Here is an 18,953-nt window from a genome sequence, read left to right as displayed (position 1 = left end):
GTTACGCGAAAAGTAAGAATAAAAAAGGAAGGAATTAAGCTTAAAAGGTTTCAGGTTTTGTGAGAGACAACCAGAATGAGATTTAAAACTTGAGCGAACCTATATTTATGTGCAGATCTGCCATGGAATTTGAATATTTTCCTGTAATTTTTATGTCTTATTTTAAGTATAATTTATAGCAACAAAGTTGTCCAAGGGACGTGACTCGATCTCATTTGATTTGTGTAAGATAACGTAGTTGCCTCCCTTGCTCCCGTGTGTCGCATCAGTGTCAGTACCCTGTGTCACTGATTTCAGTGCTCACAAAGATGATCCATTGATTTGATTCAATATTGATCAGTTGTGTGTGTGTGTGTGTGTGTGTGTGTGTGTGTGTGTGTATTAGTGTTAGTGTGACCAGTGAGTGTGTGTGTGTGTGTGTGCGCGCGCGTACGTGCTCGCTGCGCCCGGTGTGGGTGTGTTCACTGGTTTGTGTGCAAGTCAGTGTGTCACGTGTCATGTATGTGTGCGTGTGTGTATGCAGTGTGTGTGTGCGTCAGTGTGTGTGTGCGTGTCAGTGTGTGCGAGTATGTGTGTGTGTGTGTGTGTGTGTGTATGTTTGTGTGTGTGTGTGAGTGTGTATGTTTGTGTGTGTGTGTGTGTGTGTGACTGAGTGTCAGTGTGTGTGCGTTTGTGCGTGTGTGTTTGTGTGTGTGTGTCAGTGTATGTCACAGCGTGTGTGTGTGTGTGTGTGTGTGTGTGTGTGTGTGTGTGTGTGTGTGCACGGTGCGTGTATGTCAGTGTGTGTGTGTGTGTGTGTGTGTGTGTGTGTGTGTGTGTGTGTGTGTGAACAATCAGTTATATTAGAACCGTAATGTCTAACCAGTTCCGACTCAAAAATAGTTGTATATCTGTTTATTCATGGGTCCGTATTCTCAACACATAAAATGCATCGGAAAAAAAATAAAACCACCCAGAAAAACAAGAAAAGTATTGATATGTAATTATCAAGTTCCGATGAATAATTTATACTGCAAAAACATTGTTAATCTTTTTGTAAAGGATCCACAGTGGTTTTTGTTGAACTGGCTTGAACCGCAGATCAGAATAAAATCATATAGTTTCAGTGACATTTTTTGGGAATAGACCGAGATCGTAACAACTGAATACAACGAAAAAACTGACTGAAACCAACGCGGAACAACACCGAACAGAACTGTACATGTATACTGTTCACACACAAAAAGGCTACACGGCTTTTCTTCTGAAAAAGTCACCCAGTCTCATCACATCCTCATTGCATTTTCTGGAGTTTCCTCGCTGGTCGTGAATGCCTATAATGATGAGGGATTGGGTTTTGCACACGGTACAACCCTCGGTTCCTGTTCTCGCGAGAATCCCGTTGCGTCCGTCTGCCAGCTTGACTCGGTAGTGTTGTCCTCCTATCGTTACTCCATTCCTGTTGGAGGAAAGACAAAAAAGAACATTCACATTTGAAATATTTTCGTGAAGGTCTAGTTACAGCTCAAATAAACAATTGGCATTGTCAATGTCATGTTCATTGTTATTGCTAGACCCTATCGGTATTCCAAGCTCTCGTAATCTCTCGCAAACTTCAGAGCATAGCAAGGCATGCGGTACAACGATCTCGTGCGAGCTGCACAAGCCAAGGTTCGAAGTTCTCGCGATGTTCTAAGCATAATTATATCAAAGAGCCGTCGTGTCTCGCGAGAGCTGCTCAGATACCGAAAAGATCTATTCAGTCTCGTGTATGCGATCATGATGTAGCTTATATATCACCTCGGCCGGACATGCTCATGATTTCAAATGAGATCCAGAGCATCATGTCATCCACTTGGACACATACCAACAGTCAACAATCTAGGTTGCGTCCTGTACAGCATTTCTTGTGTGGCTCTATCCCATCTCCCCCCCCTTTCCCCGTCGAGATATAACCTTCGTGGTTGAAAACGACGTTAAACACCAAATAAAGGAAGTAAAGAAAGCATTTCTTGTGGAGTTAATTTCGCCAATTGACATAGCTAGGTGACATATAATACAAAACTACTGCAACTAGAAATTCTAAATTTGAATGTGCCAGGGACCGATTAAAAACGAACTAACGTTTTATTGTTTATACTGTATTGTCCAATTGTTTGGAAACTAGGGATGCTTCCACGCAGTCGCAATGCCCAGGTGTATTTGTGGTTAAATCCCTCTATCAGCCATCTGCCGCTCTTCTGGCAGATCGACCGAGGGAGGGCTTCTACGTGCCATGATGGCGCTGACACAGGGCCGTTTGGCATGAATACCGTGTCTGAGTCATCACATCAAAAGTTGACCCATGTCCGTCCTGGCCTGGTTCAAACCCGTGACCCGAGGATCACAAGGTCAACACTTTACCAACGTACTACCAGAACCCCGATGACCAACGCCTGGCCTTAACGGCTGAGTTTTTCAGACCTCAGTGGCTAAGTTTGGTAGAGTATTAACACTAATTGAAAACATGTCCCTAATTGGCCGCTGCTCAGTGACACTCAGTGATGACGATTAATTCTGAGATTCATTCAGACCTCAGTGGCCTAAACCCTGATCTCCACTACATCAGCACTATACTCTGTATTTCCACAATACCTGTAAGCAAGTTGTATGTGATGCAGACTTGTCACTAGCTGCTCCATTTCGTCCTTGGAGATATGCAGATCTCCGCTTGTCGCCAGAGGGCGCCGCGTGGCCAGGTCAAAGATGGCGGCCTTCTGGATGTTACAGGATCCCAACAGGAAGTTGGTCACGAACTCCTCCCACACACGGTCCACGTACTCGTCTCGTAGCGTCAGATGACTGTCCTCATCTTTTTTGCCAGATGTGATGAGGTAGTTTGGGAAATTATTTTGTAGATTTGCAAAGAAAAAAAGAAAGATATTTGCTCATCAAAACAAGGACGTCACAAAATCGTCAAACTTTTCGTCTATTAAGTCGTCTTCATGACCACATTGAAAAATGAACCCCCAAAAAAGAACAAAGAAAAAAAGCAGAGAATCAAAAGATAACTGGAGAGGGGGAAACATCCGAAACGTAGAAGTAAATAACTCTAGTCCTGTTAGAATATACAAAGAAAAAATGCTGTTACAATGAACCCAAATAAACCTAGCAATACATGTACGATTCTTGATATTGGAAGTTCTCTAGCTCTTGTAGCAGGCCAAAGGATATGATTCATTATCAGATTTCAATCATCATTGGCATTGGCATTTTTCAAGATGGTCTCAAGCCTGTTAAACCAAGGATACCAAATCCGAAGCAAATACAGCCCGGATAACGATATTATGCTGATTACAGCAGTGATTCTTTGGACTCACTCTATGGTAAAACTGATCTATCTGAACCTTGGCTCAATGGGGGATACAGTGCAACCCCCTTTTTAAGACCCCACAATTTAAGACTTCCTCATCCATTTTCAGATTTTCTGTTAATAAGCTCAGTAAATGATTTACCTCCATTTTAACTGACTCCCTCCTTTTTAAGACCTGATTTTCTGATATATTTGGAGGTCTCAAGATGAGGGTTCCACTGTATAAGATGAAGACGCACCAGGGGAACGAGAAGTAGAAGACAAAACAGTGTATGTGTCTAGTCTGGGGTTTGGCCTATTACCCACGGAGGAGCTAAACTAAATATGTTTGTTTCGTACCTGTCACAGTGTGGCCATTCTGTTGCGTAGTCTGTGTCTTTGGGTCTTCAGCTGGTACTCTTGTGTCACCCACATCTTCTCCAATCTGTGCTGGTGTCGTCTGCTGGCCAGATTCAACATTTCCATCGTTGGCTTCTGTCCGCGCAGAATTTCTGGCGGGTAACCTCTCTGCCTGGGTTGCTGTTGACGTGGTTGCGTTGGTGTTCTGTTCACAAAATATAAATCTGCCTTGAGGTGCGGGTAGCGGAGTTGCTCGATATTAGTGTGTTCAGAGTCCATTAAGAATGATACTGATATTCTTAATTTTCATATGAGCTTAAGTAAAAGAGAGAGAGAGAGAGAGAGAGAGAGAGAGAGAGAGAGAGAGAGAGAGAGAGAGAGAGAGAGAGAGAGAGAGAGAGAGAGAGAGAGAGAGAGAGAGAGAGAGAGAGAGATCAAATCAAATCAAATCAAATCAAATTTTATTTTTCGAGGGTTGTGGCATAAGCAATACAACGAGCTTTTTTTCAACCAGCCCTCGCCCAGAGAGGGGACTAATCTAATCACATATTTACACGGATATTAACGTAGAAAAAAGGTAGAGAAAAACAACAACATATGAATATTTACACATTACATATTATACACAAATATAAAGCGTCGTATATGTAACGTAGTGAAAACAATGCTGAATACACATGCATGAGTAAATGTGTTATTAATTTGAGTGTTTTTGTGTGGATATAATGAACACTGATGCTTTGGACAAATGAAAATATAACCAAACGAAGTCTTCCATCACTGTGATTTTTCGTAATTTAACATTAAATACAGTGAAAGGTGTTTTTTGAAAGTATTGAGATTCATTGGGACTCTCACAAATTCCGGGAGAGAATTCCACAGGACGCTACCAGAATAGGCTAAGCTTGATTTGAAGAGATCTATCCTTGAAATTGGGACGTTAAACTTTCGGTTTGGTTTGACTTTAAAGTTTGCAACGAAAGTTCGTGGTGCACGGCCGGAAAGTATTTTGTGAAGGAGCACGCCTTCATTTAATTTAAATCTTTGTTTTAGTGGGAGAATCTTAAGTTTCTTATAATCATCAAATACAAGACTGGATTGTTTCAGTAAAATTAGTTTCAGCGCTCGCCTATGTAAACTATACAATGGTTTTAAAATATTAGCACTGGCAGAGTCCCAGATGGTTGAACAATAATCTGTGATGGTTTGTATATATGCGTTAAAGTATAATAACCTTGAGTGCTGATCTAGAAAGTGTTTAATTCTATTTAACTGATATATTTTTCTGGACATTGTTTTACATACAGACCGAACATGATGGGCCCAAGACAAATTATTATCGATATTTACTCCCAAAACTTTATGATCTCCTACCTCCTCTATTGCGTCGTTACCAATTAATATGGAATGAGGATTGTTTCGTATGTTTTGTCTCTTTTGTCTTGTTGTTATTAACATGTATTTGGTCTTTTTAGGGTGAAGACTCATGTGGTTATACTCCGTCCAATGAATGAGATCATCTACACTGTTCTGCAACGATGAATAAACTTTGTCTAATTTTTTATCAGTAGTGTGTAGGGTCGTATCGTCAGCAAAGAGTTCGCAGTCATCATTAATACTAAGAGGAAGATCATTAATATACAGGGAAAAGAGAGAGAGAGAGAGAGAGAGAGAGAGAGAGAGAGAGAGAGAGAGAGAGAGAGAGAGAGAGAGAGAGAGAGAGAGAGAGAGAGAGAGAGAGAGGGAGGGAGGGAGGGAGGGAGGGAGAGAGAGAGAGAGAGACAGAGAGAGAGAGAGAGAGAGAGAGAGAGAGAGAGAGAGAGAGAGAGAGAGAGAGAGAGAGAGAGACAGAGAGAGAGAGAATGACAATGACAAAGACAATTCTTTATTTAACGAGGGCAGTAGATTAAGCAGTGGTCTGCTTTTTTACATCCAGCCCTCGCCCTAAAGAGGGACTAACTAATTAGAAAAACTAAAATTCTACATTTTAACAGAAAACTAAAGTGAAAACACATTATACATATGTACACAAAATGCATTGCATTGAGGTAAATTGCGAGTTAATTGATGTGAATTAAGTGGTATAGTGCAGCTTGCACTTTCTCAACATCATGCTCTAATCCATACATTATATTTTAAAGAAAATCAATCAAACAAGCAAGACATTGCTAAGATCATCACACATCTTTTTTTCATTTTTTTATTTTTTTCGATATCAGTAGCCAAGTTTATTTACCGCCTTGGTGTGTAGTGGGAAGAAGGAAAAGTGCTAGATTAAAATTAATTTCAATACCCGTGACTCTGCTTGCTGTGGTTCCATCATAGTAGTTGCACCTCCTGAGGCCATCTGTTGGACGCCATCTTGTGTCTTTGAACTCGTCTCCATATGAATGACTGGAATCGGTATTCCCTCCTCCTCCTCTTCCTCCCTTCGTCCACGAGGATAGTGTATGGCGCTGTGACCTACTGGGGAGGTAAGGGGGGTGCGGACGTACACATTTTCTACCACGATTGCCGCCATTATAGTTCAGTCAGTTTTAGTTTCCCGGCACGGACGGTACACGGATTTTTGTTGTTGTTGGTCAAGAAGGAGATGTTAGATTGTCCCTGAGTAGTGTCGACTGAGATGCCGTTGATTGTCACCGAGCAGAGTACTGCAACAAACGTCACGCACTTAATCATCAACAACAACAAAAACCACAACAACAAAAACAACAACAACAACAACAACAACAACAACAACAACAACAATTCTTACACGCAAAAAAGCAGTTACCTTACGTTTTTGTCAGGTCGATTTTGTGGGTACCCTTATTAAAGCGACGGTCACGTGATCCCTGTTAACGAAATCTTTGATCCAAAAGTGTGCCAGAGTGCCTAAAGTAGCATAGCAAGATTGAAGGAAATGACATGGGAATTAATGCTTTTGTTTGGGTGCGAACATTGTCGAAATAATTGTTTTGCTAACTTTACATTAGTTAAGTTAAGTTACATGTTAAGTTTTCTTCTTTTTGTTTCTTTTTGTGTTTCTTTATTTGTGTCTTCATTTGTTTCTTTGCGTATTCGTTTGTTCCTTTATGCTTTATTATTTGCAGAACCGTTTTCCGTAAAGACAAACTTAAGCTATGACATTCTACACATCATTGATTTATAACCTATACAAGGTTTGAGACCCTTCAATATGCGTGGCCGAAAGATTCGTCAGTGATACTGACTTGAATAATGAATGTTTCTGTGCACGTTGAATGACGAATCTCTTCAATATCTATATATATATAAATATAAAGTTTAATATATATATGAAACGAACAAGCTTTCAATTGAAAAAATAAATAAATATGAAAACAGAAAGAAAGAAAGCAAGAAAGAAAGAAAGAAAGAAAGAAAGAAAACGAGCACATAAACCTAATGCCCTTTATTCAGACCTGAACCAGACTACTTTTCATGGGCTTTCGCTGTAATACGACCCTTCCCGACAGGCACAAACAGCTCAGCCTAACGAGGTAATACCAATTTTACGAACGACAATGTCGGTATGTCAAATGAATTTCCTATCAAGCGCACAGGCGCCCGAACCTCAAAAATATCTTTAAATAGTTGTTACGACATGGGATATGGGTCCGTGATAAAGGTGTTGTTTACACTGATGATAATTTCCGTGCCATCCACCCACGCGCTTTTACACACAAAAAGCAAACATTGCTCTTACAATAAACATATTGAATGTAGCATAATCACAATACTTATGATACATGTTTTCCAATTAATCATGACCGGCACGGTTGGCCTAGTGGTAAGGCGTCCGCCCCGTGATCGGGAGGTCGTGACGGTTCGAACCCCGGCCGGGTCATACCTAAGACTTTAAAATTGGCAATCTAGTGGCTGCTCCGCCTGGCGTCTGGCATTATGGGGTTAGTGCTAGGTCTGGTCCGGTGTCAGAATAATGTGACTGGGTGAGACATGAAGCCTGTGTTGCGACTTCTGTCTTGTGTGTGGCGCACGTTATATGTCAAAGCAGCACCGCCCTGATATGGCCCTTCGTGGTCGGCTGGGCGTTAAGCAAACAAACAAAAAATTAATCATGCTACGAATGTCGAGTCACTTATCGATTGCACGGTGTAGATGTAATAAAGTTCACGGTGTCACAAAAGAGAATCTTTAATTCCCTTTAAGTTAAACTCAGTTTTGTGGTAGTATGGGTAATAGATGGATACGCTACTAATTAAGTATTGAGGAATCAGGCTAATGATTACGCTATTATACTGGAAATCTTATTGTTTTCAGGCCTTTGAATGGTCGACTTGTAAGGCCTTAAAAAAAAAGGTGTGGTTACGGTAACCCGACCTACCCTATTTTTAGGGGCCGACCCTATAACTTTTTATTACATTTGTCAACAACAACAAAAAACAAAAAAAAACGAGTGCAGAAAACTCAATGAAAGCGAAAGCGCTCGAGTCGCACACTGATTTCCCTGTCAAGCAGGTTTAATTTGTACACATTAAAAAAAAAAGTTAAAAAAAAAAAGTGATTGCCTACCTTCCTACCCTATTTTTTTTGTGGCTATGTTACCTTAACCACACCTATTTTTTTTTTGGCCTAAGCGCGACAGGTGGACATGCCGTTTATGTTTGTCAGTAACACTTCAAAGGCAATACCAATTCTTATCATTGTTTTACCTGGCCACGTGTTTATCTTGACTGAGCAATCTTTTTTTCTCTCAATTTGTCCCGAACTAGCACGAGAAAAGCTATACAGACATACTTCCAAGAATAAAATTAATGCATATTGCGAGTTCGTTCGATCATGCCTCTGTGGATAAGTGCAGAGTGAGAGACTGAGATCGCAGTATTGATCTTCGATCGAGTGTGCCATGCCATGATTGCCGATCAGGATTGCGAAGTTCGCTAGCACTGACTCAGTTTAAAGGAGTAAGACCCCCTGCTAGCATGTATCCAAGACTAAACAAGATACGATATAGCGGAGGAGGACAGGACAAGACAAGACAAGAAAAGACGAGACAAGATCAACCAGACAAGACGACACGACATGAAACGAGACGAGACGAGACGAGACGAGACGAGACGAGACGAGAGAAGAACAGACAAGGCCAGACAAGACAAAACAAGAAAAAACAAGACAAGACAGCACAATACTACACAACGCAGAAACACATCATTATCCCTAAAAAGGGAATGCACCATGAACTAAAAAATCCAAAACTGAAACGTTATTAAATCATAACATTGTCGTTACCGCTTTATAGTGCCAAAAAAAGAAGATTTTAAAGATACATTTCTAAACTCTTTTCATAATCACAACCGCCTTGTCAGTTTTTGATTTGATTCATGTGCCTGTGATAATGCCGAACCAAATGGGGTGTCATTCTATGACAACCTGAAAGTTGTTCGGCGTGTGTGTGAATGTCCCAAACCTCCAGGTCGTTAATGTCACAATCACTCCCTTGACGTTCTGACCTTGTCTTACAACGCAACCTACTTTTTTTGCAGTTTGAGTTCGGCTTGAAATGCAGAACCGACGCGATCGATTGAAATCTGTCGTCTGGATTTCGAAATTAGTATGCAGGATCACAACAAATGTTTTGTTATGTATTCTTTCCCGTGTCATTTTTGAATCACTAGCAGTGACCGTTGTAACAGAGTAAAAAGAGTACTTAAACCATTGGCTGTTGAGTACAAACTTGTAAATTATATTATAAGACGTACATTGGACGCATCTTTAAAGAGAAAAGAAATACTGATAAAGACCACAGTATAACCTTAACAACGGAATACAAAGGTTGACCCCATAGACTTGAAGCCTTTTGATAAGAGAAAAACATAATTATCATATTAAAATGAATGCAAGTGTTTGTTTCTATCTAACCGTCTGTCTGTCTGTCTGTCTGTCTGTCTGTCTGTCTATCTGTCTGTATATCTGTCTGTCTGTGTGTGTGTGTGTGTCTGTCTGTCTGTGGCCACCTAATTTCAGTGATGGCAAGAGGCATAAACAAGATATGGTGCATGCACCCTGCAAAGACTGCACAAATGTGCACCTCAGGGGCGGACCTAGGGGGGGGTTCCTGGGTGCCCGGAACCCCCCCCCCCCCCACCCCCCATCCGTGTTTTTTTTTACCTTGTTATCTTCCACGAGAGGCCTCCGATTGACCTAAAAAAATAAAATTCCTTCAGCATCTGGGGGGCTTTGCCCCCCAGACCCCCCACCAGGGCTTTGCCCATGGACCCCACCGGGGCCTGAGCGGCCCCTGGACCCCTGCTCCTATTTGGAACCCCCCCCTTATCCACAACTAGGTCCGCCCCTGCACCTTGACTGTCAGTTTTTGTTTTTTGATTGGTTTCTTCTTTCTTGGATTCTGTCAAGTAATATTCTCACATGTATTCAAGCCACAGAGTATAACGCTTAGGTATTACTCCTGCTGCTCACGTGTACTTAGCGCATTACTGTCGTAAGCGTACAAGTTGTCAACTGTAGCTATGTACAGAATAAATATATCAACAGATTCTAATCAATAAAAGTGTAGAATATTCTGGAACCTCAAAGGAGATAATACTTGCTATGCTATAGCATGACCATCATCTTCAGTCCTTTGCGCTTAACTGTTCTCAGTTGCCAAACAGAATTGAGGACATGATGTTTTATCATTAATTTGCTGATCAAGGTTCTAGAACTTTCCGAGGAAGGGGAAGTACTAAACTCATACCACATGAACCATATTATCTACAAGTGCTTCTGTGTAGAGTTTCCTCAAACTATTCAGTTTTCTCCCAAGAAGGGAGACACCTCTTGCTATAATGAATCCATTTGAAAAGAGAAAACAGCAATAATGCAGAACAACAGTAATGCTGATGCATGTACATTCATTTGATCTCCAATTCAAGGTTTTGTCTCGAATATTCTAAAAAGTGTTTAGTATGCGAATCAAAAAGGGAAATAAACTCATTTTCTCACAAAGATTGTTTTGAATTCTTTGGGTGACGGGCGCAGTGGCGTGGTGGTAAGACGTCGGCCTCCTAATCGGGAGGTCGTGAGTTCGAATCCCGGTCGCTGCCGCCTGGTGGGTTAAGAGTGGAGATTTTTCCGATCTCCCAGGTCAATTTATGTGCAGACCTGATAGTGACTTAACCCCCTTCGTGTGTACACGCAAGCACAAGACCAAGTGCGCATGGAAAAGATCCTGTAATCCATGTCAGAGTTCGGTGGGTTATAGAAACACGAAAATACCCAGCATGCCTCCCCCGAAATCGGCGTATTCTGCCTGAATGGCGGGGTAAAAACGGTCATACACGTACAAATCCACTCGTTCTAAAAACATGAGTGAACGTGGGAGTCTAAGCCCATGAACAAAAAGGAAGAAGAAGAAGAATTCAGTCTTTGTTTTAGTCATTCATTAATAGTGGTTTCAGAAAATCAATAATGCTCAGGTGAAATCCTAGCGAAGCCGGGTGCTGACTACAAATAAAACATTAACAAATTAAACGACAAAGCTAGAAGCCTGAAGATAATAAATTTAGAATGACAAGTGCACTGTTAAGCGAACAAATACTTGCTCTTTATTTCGTTCTTAAAGTATGTTCCATAGTAGCATGTGTATATATATATATATACAGTGTACCGCGACCGTGATAATCCTCACTAGCTCGGTCAGCGATTACACGGCCCTTGCTACGATTCGCAGTAGTGGTTAGTTAGGAACTGGAGGGCAAGAGTTTATGCATACAATATGTGTGGTCGGTCCTTCTTTTCAAACTCACAGTAGGCCGGCATCGGGTCACACATAAGTTAAATATTGAGATAATCAATCAAGCTTCACCAATTTGTTTTACAAGAGAATTTACTTTGACTTTGGTTGATCAAAATTTAGAGTAGCATAATTGCTCTTACACATTATTATCGATGCTATCCGACCAAAACCTTTTTTTTATCGAGGAATCAGCCAGATAGGTAGAAGACCAAACCTACATAGCTTCAATGCATAGTTTAACTCGCGATGATTGGGGGTGAAAACACAGCAGTTAAACATTGAATTCTGTTGCAGTATGAAATCTTTGAATTAGTAGTTCAGGTAACAAAATAGCTTAAAGGACAATTCAGGGCTCTGTATTACTATTAAAAATGATCGAATTGCTGGAAATTAAGAACAACATTTCAGAAAATAATAAGCACTCTGATTTTAAACATAGAGAGATTGTCGTTTAAGTGCAAACTCAGTTCCCCCTAAAACACTCACACACACACACACACACACACACACACACACACACACACAAACAAACACACACACACACACACACACACACATACACACATACACACCTACACACACACACACACACCCACACACACACACGAAAGCGTATAAAAGAGAAGAAGACTACCAGAATACAAAACAAAACAGACAAGAAGTCTAACAGACAGACTGGTAGACAAAACAAAAAGTCGCGTAAGGCGAAATTACTACATTTAGTCAAGCTGTGGAACTCACAGAATGAAATTGAACGTAGTCCGCCGCTAGTGCAAAAGGCAGTGAAAGTGACGAGCCTGTTTGGCGCGGTAGCGGTTGCGCTGTGCTTCATAGCACGCTTTACTGTACCTCTCTTCGTTTTAACTTTCTGAGCGTGTTTTTAATCCAAACATATCATATCTATATGTTTTTGGAATCAGGAACCGACAAGGAATAAGATGAAAGTGTTTTTAAATTGATTTCGAAAATTTAATTTTGATCATAATTTTTATTGTTTTTAATTTTCAGAGCTTGTTTTTAATCCAAATATAACATATTTATATGTTTTTGGAATCAGAAAATGATGAAGAATAAGATGAACGTAAATTTGGATCGTTTTATAATTTTTATTTTTTTTTTACAATTTTCAGATTTTTAATGACCAAAGTCATTAATTAATTTTTAAGCCACCAAGCTGAAATGCAATACCGAAGTCCGGCCTTCGTCGAAGATTTCTTGGCCAAAATTTCAATCAATTTGATTGAAAAATGAGGGTGTGACAGTGCCGCCTCAACTTTTACAAAAAGCCGGATATGACGTCATCAAAGACATTTATCAAAAAAATGAACAAAATATCCGGGGATATCATACCCAGGAACTCTCATGTCAAATTTCATAAAGATCGGTCCAGTAGTTTACTCTGAATCGCTCTACGCACACACACACACACATACACACACACACATACACCATGACCCTCGTCTCGATTCCCCCTCTATGTTAAAATATTTAGTCAAAACTTGGCTAAATGTAAAAAGACAACGACTAGCTAGGTACCCATACACAGATTCACACACACACACACACACACACACACTGGCACAAACACACACACCCCGCACACACACAATCACGCAGACACAGCCACACACACACACACACACACACACAGACAGTCTCTGACACCGACAGACAAACAAATACAGACACACAGACATACAGACTCTCACACACACACACACACACACACACACACACACACACACACACACACACACACACAGACACATGATCAAACAGACAGACGTGTCTTTGAACACCACTTTCAAACTAAGCCTGGTAATACTGGCACTGTATGAGCAAAGTAGTCAAAGACTCACCTCTGACAACCTTCCACTGGAATAAGCCACCTGTCACCCACCACCAATTTTCATTGCGTTTTTTCACCTGCAGAATATTGTCCTGTGTTCACCGCTAGCATGCTGCGATCTCTTTGACAAAACTGTAAGCCACCACTGTACGTTTGTAGGCTATACTCGAAAGCTTGGTTCGATTTGGCGTGAACATAAAATTGATAATCGCCTCGCGGCAAGCTCTGAGTGTATGAATGTATGTACATATGTATATTTGTGACCCTCCACCACGGAATGAGTCGCATGTCAACCTTGCATGATTTTCATATTTTTACATTTTCTTAAAGAGTTTTTTACGCTCTATCCAGTGGTGAAAACCGTTTTAGAAAAGAGCGAAAACTGTTTGAGTTTAAGTCTGACTCAGGTAACCCTCACACTGTTACCAGACACTCCCCGGACTTATATTAAGCCCGCAGAACCGCGCGAGGTGACATGCGACTCATTTCGTGGTGGAGGGTCACATTTGGCCTTGTCGCTAGCCTTGTAACACGGTTCTTATTTGTGTAGCGGTATAGCTTACCCTGATACCTTCGGCTGTGGTTAAGTGGGTAGCTTTAAGGGCACAGTACTGGGCCGGCCTTTCTGGCATAATTAATGGCCATGGAGGGTCGCTGCTACTTTTGGCAACTCTCTCCGTTGATTGTCCGCTATCATTTGAGCACGAACAAAAGGTTGAAATAACAAAAATAAAAAAAGGTTGAATACACTGAATCAAATAAGGTTGCAATACAATAAAATAAGGTTGCAATACAATATAATAAGGTTGACATAATTATAATTAACAAAATAAGGTTGAAATATAAATTATAATTGTTAAAAAAAGGTTGAAACACAATCAAATAAGGTTGAAATAATTATAATAAAATAAGGTTGCAATACAATAAATTAAGGTTGAAATACAATAAAATAAGGTTGCAATACAATAAAATAAGGTTGTAGGCTGTCCACGTACATTGAGCCCGAAGTTGAACTCTTCATGCCGAAAATTCAGTGCGGCTCCGTGCACCGAACTCGTCTTGATAAACATTTGCTTTTATCTTATCCTGGGGCTTTCTTAGAAACTGCAGTTGTAACTTCGTTTTGTAATGTTCCTTTTTCTCTGTGCGTTTTAATGGCCAGTTCTTTTTTCACTTCTAAGGAACAAAGAAGAAGTAGTTAACAGACCTGTTTACCCCCATAAGTGTTTTGGAGTAATGCTCAGCCCCAAAAATAGTAATCCTGGCACAAAAATAGTAATCATCCAGCATTTGTCGCCAATTACAACGCACATGACAACTGTGTCTGCGAAACGCAATCATGCACCTATATCCATCATTCACAAACAAAACACATCAGTCAGTTTTTGTAGTCATCATAATTTCAAAGAAGATCACATCAAAAGCACATGCATCACTGATTCTTTTTCTTTTGCTCGCTGTAGGCCTTTTTCAGTGTGTCAAGCGCTGAACTCTACTGTACTTGCGCTTGCCGCATGAGTGAGGGCGAGACTTCACCACTAGAAGGCTCTCCAGCGTCTCATCAGACAGACATGATCTCTGGTCAGTCATGTGCTTTTTCACCCCATTTTACCATTGAAAAAAAACAATGCCAAACATTTGAATTAATAAAAAAAAAAAAAAATTAAAAAAATGTTTAACTTTTTTTTTTCAATGAAAATTGTAGTCTTGACACGGATAGCGGAATGGCGTATTTTTTTCAGAAAATCGTAATAAATTACGCCAAAATCGTAAGGGTAAACAGGTCTGAGTTAATAAAGCTTGACGGGGACGTAGTAAGCTCAATCATAAGACAAGACAAGACAAGACAAGACATGACAAGACAAGACAAGACAAGATAAGACAAGATAAGGTAAGAAGATAAGATAAAATAAGATAAGATAAGAAAACTTTAATGTCCATTTTTAATGTTACATAAACATGGAAAGTTTTCTTTTTGCATTACTTGTAACACAAAGACAACGATCAAAAAGCATAATCGCACAGAAATACACTGCTAAGTTCATCTTTTCATAAGCATTCAGATTTTTTGTTTGTTTGTTTGTTTGTTTGCTTAACGCCCAGCCGACCACGAAGGGCCATATCAGGGCGGTGCTGCTTTGACATGTATATATAACGTGCGCCACACACAAGACAGAAGTCGCAGCACAGGCAGAGACTGTAGAGTATACAGAGACGCTCCATGCGGTGCTGAAAAGTGAGACCGGATGCCCAGTGGCGCCACCACGCGGAATCATGGAAAAACCTACTTTCTCTTTTCACAGCAGTAGTGATTGTTAAAGACAAACTTCACTCAGACGCCAGCATGTGGTCTGCTTCCATCTTTTATTCAGCTAAAGTTCTCCTCCCCTTTCATACCATTCAAGGATAGGCCATTTACTGATAACGGTCAAAGGGAGCTAATCTACAACTGCCACATCTCTCTTTTCATAATGGAATTGAAACAGTTAAACAAATAAAGAATAATTAAATTTAAACATAATACTTGTTAGAACCTGCACTTAACAATTTCAAATTAAAATGTTAACCCACTGCTTTCCTTCATTAAAATAAGAAAAAAATTTGCACTTTAAACATGAAAAGAAAAACTTGCTTTGCAGTTAAACATAAGTAAACACTTTTCTTTAGCTTGTAATACTAAAATAAAATAAAAATTAACGAAAAAACAAAGTTTCATTCATCCAGTTCAATTTTCACTTCCCGAAATTGTTTGGTGTGAATGAAAATGTTTGTATGTCTGTATGTGTAAGTAATGTCAATACTTGAAAATACAATGTTTTGTTTATGCAAGGAAAAAAAAAGTCCAATTTCCTTGAAAATTGTTTTAAACGCGAGCGTTTTTAGTTCACTTGTTGTTTCTTCATGCCAATTAATCCTCTTTATACCGTGCTGGTAGCCTGACTTCACGACCTGAACGAGTGACTGTCACAGATTGTTCTTGAGATTTGACAGGCTGATTTGACTGGTCCTCTTGGATAGGAACTTGGTCAGTATCTTTGACACTTTCATGCTGGGAATGCTCGGTATCAGGTTGCACACTTGTCTCAGGGGCGCGCCTCAGCATGACACTGTTTCTGCGAAATGTGGCACCCTCTGGAGTGCGAACCACATAAGAACGTGGTGTTGGCGCTGCTGCTACAACGGTGGCTGGTCTCCACGTGCTGTCAGGTCTGGTCTGCATACGGACATTGTCCCCGGGGTGCAAGGTTGGGCGTGACTTGTTGTAATCGCTTACTTGTCGTTCACGTGTTTTGGCTTTGGCACGCTGAACAACAGTCTGATCTGGTACGCAGGGAGTGAGGTGAGCGTCAGTTACTGGAAGTGTTGTTCTCAGTCTGCGGTTCATCAGGAGCTGTGCTGGTGAAAAACTGTCTGGAAATGGCGTGTTTCTGTACTGAAGCAGTGCTATGTAGGGGTCTTGTCCACTGGCCTGCGCTTTCTTGAGCATGTCCTTCATTGTCTGAACACTTCTCTCGGCCAACCCGTTTGCTTGCGGGTATCTTGGGCTAGACGTTGTATGCTGAAAACCCCATGTTTCTGCAAATTTGGCAAATGCAGAACAACTAAACTGAGGTCCATTGTCACTGATTAACTGCTTCGGAATCCCATACCGTGCAAAATGAGATTTCAGTTGTGTGATGATGTCTGGTCCTGTTGTGCCTTGTAGAAGTCCAACCTCAAAATACTTGCTGTAGTAGTCAACAAGTATCAAAAATTGTTTTCCGTTGAAATCAAGGATATCAGTTCCCAGTTTCTCCCAAGGCAAGGACGGTTCTTCATGGGGAATCAATGGTTCTTTCTGTTGAGCATTTTGAAACTCGCCACAAACTGAACAATTAGCTACAGTCTGCTTTATCTGACTTGACATGCCTGGCCAGAAAATCACTTCTTTGGCTGCTGCCAAACTTTTGTCTCTCCCAAGATGACCTTCATGTACTCGCATCAGCATTTCTCTTCGAAGTGCATTTGGGACGATTATTTGTTCTCCTTTGAAGAGTAGTCCATCTGCCTCAGACAGCTCATCTTGGAATCCCAGATATGCCCGAATGTCTTCTGGTATCTCTTTCTTGTGCGGAAATCCCTCCCTGATGAATTTTCGTAAATTCTGCATGGACTGGTCATTGGCTGTTGCTTCTTTGAAAATCTTCAGTTTTTCATCAGAGACTGGCAAACTGCTCACAATGAGGTGGACTTGGGCCTCCCAATCATCACTTGCTGGTGCTTTGATTGGGAGTGGTGCTCGCGACAAAGTATCAGAGACATACATTTCTCTACCCGCTTTGTAAAGAAGAGTAATGTTGTACTTCATTGTCCTCAAAAGCATTTTTTGAAGTCGTGGTGGAGCTGCTGAGAGAGGCTTTTGAATGATGGATTCCAGTGGTTTGTGGTCAGACTCTACAGTCACAGCACGCCCATAGACGTAGTAGTGAAAGTGCTCGACTCCAAAAACAACAGCCAACAGTTCCTTCTCGATTTGAGCGTACCGCTTTTCACAGTCAGTCAATGAACGGGAAGCAAATGCGATGGGCTTGTCGTCATGAAGAAGGACAGCACCAAGGCCTTCTTGTGATGCGTCCACTGACAGTGTGACAGGTTTGCTGGGATCGTAGAAAACCAGAATGGGAGCAGCAGTCACGAGATTCTTGAGCTGCTCAAATGCGTCTTGGTGCTGCTTGAGCCAATCCCATTCATTGTCTTGTTTCATAAGATCACGAAGAGGAGCAGAAACAGAGGAGAGGTTGGGCACAAACTTGCCAAGGTAGTTAACCATACCAAGAAATCGTTCTAGGTCTTTGCGACATGACGGCGTTGGCATTTGCTGTATGGCTGCAATCTTTGAGTCGTCAGGTTTGAGTCCTTTTCCTGTGATGGTGTGACCAACAAAATTCACCTCATTCACTCTGAGTGTGCATTTTGACAGTTTCAGTTTCACACCAACTTGTCTGGCTCTTTCCAGCACCGTCTTCAACCGTGAGTCATGCTCCTCCGTCGTCTTGCCAGCAATCAGCATCTCATCCATGTATGTTTCAACACCAGGAATGTTCTCAAAAGCTTGATGAAAACGTTTGGCGAAAACCTCTGCTGATGAATTCAGCCCGAAAGGTAGTCTGAGAAACCTGAACCTGCCGAAAGGTGTGTTGAAAGTGGTGAGGTCAGCACTCTGTTTGTCAAGTTTGATTTGCCAAAATGCTGAGCTTGCGTCTACTACACTGAACACACTGTTTCCACTCAACCTGCTCGCTATTTCCTCGATGGTAGGGAGCTGATAATGTTCCCTACGTATAGCCTTGTTGAGGTCTCTTGGATCAAGACACAATCTCAGGCCACCCCCTTTCTTTTCAACAATGACTAAAGAGTTCACCCAGTCTGTAGGGTAATCGACTTTCTCAATCACTCCTTCTTTCAGCATGCGCTGTAGTTCTTTCTGGAGATCATCGCGGAGAGCTGCTGGCACTTTTCTTGAAGCATGGACAACGGGACGAACTGAGTGATCAGTTGAGATGGTGTACTCATCCTCCATGCAGCCAAGACCTTTGAAAACATCGGCATACATGGAGAGCAAGGTGTCATCTTCTATCATGTCCACTCTCTGCACGAGACCAAGAGATACACAGGCTGACAACCCCAGGACTGCT

The 18,953-nt window shown here is 41.1% G+C and overlaps 2 protein-coding genes across 3 annotated transcripts in view; one reads left to right on the top strand and one right to left on the bottom strand.

Annotated features, from left to right (window-relative positions):
- LOC138966786 (pre-mRNA-splicing factor 38A-like) overlaps positions 1 to 18,953 on the top strand; it is a 325,120-nt gene that overhangs the window by 84,110 nt on the left and 222,057 nt on the right. The window lies entirely within an intron of this gene.
- Positions 886 to 13,508, bottom strand: LOC138966772 (uncharacterized). 2 transcript variants are annotated; one of them, XM_070339106.1, is made up of 5 exons: positions 13,289 to 13,508; positions 5,964 to 6,324; positions 3,671 to 3,875; positions 2,614 to 2,830; positions 886 to 1,438 (listed from the first exon to the last, which is right to left on the bottom strand). In XM_070339106.1, exons 2-5 carry the CDS (start codon positions 6,189 to 6,191, stop codon positions 1,228 to 1,230), a joined length of 861 nt encoding a protein of 286 aa, XP_070195207.1. In that variant the 5' UTR covers positions 6,192 to 6,324; positions 13,289 to 13,508; the 3' UTR covers positions 886 to 1,227. The 2 variants fall into 2 exon arrangements, with proteins under 2 accessions (XP_070195207.1, XP_070195209.1); XM_070339108.1 differs by lacking the exon at positions 13,289 to 13,508 and adding an exon at positions 9,167 to 9,187.

Source organism: Littorina saxatilis, linkage group LG5 (genome assembly GCF_037325665.1).
Source record: "Littorina saxatilis isolate snail1 linkage group LG5, US_GU_Lsax_2.0, whole genome shotgun sequence".
NCBI lineage: Eukaryota > Metazoa > Mollusca > Gastropoda > Littorinimorpha > Littorinidae > Littorina > Littorina saxatilis.
This window is presented reverse-complemented; position numbering and strand designations above follow the sequence as displayed.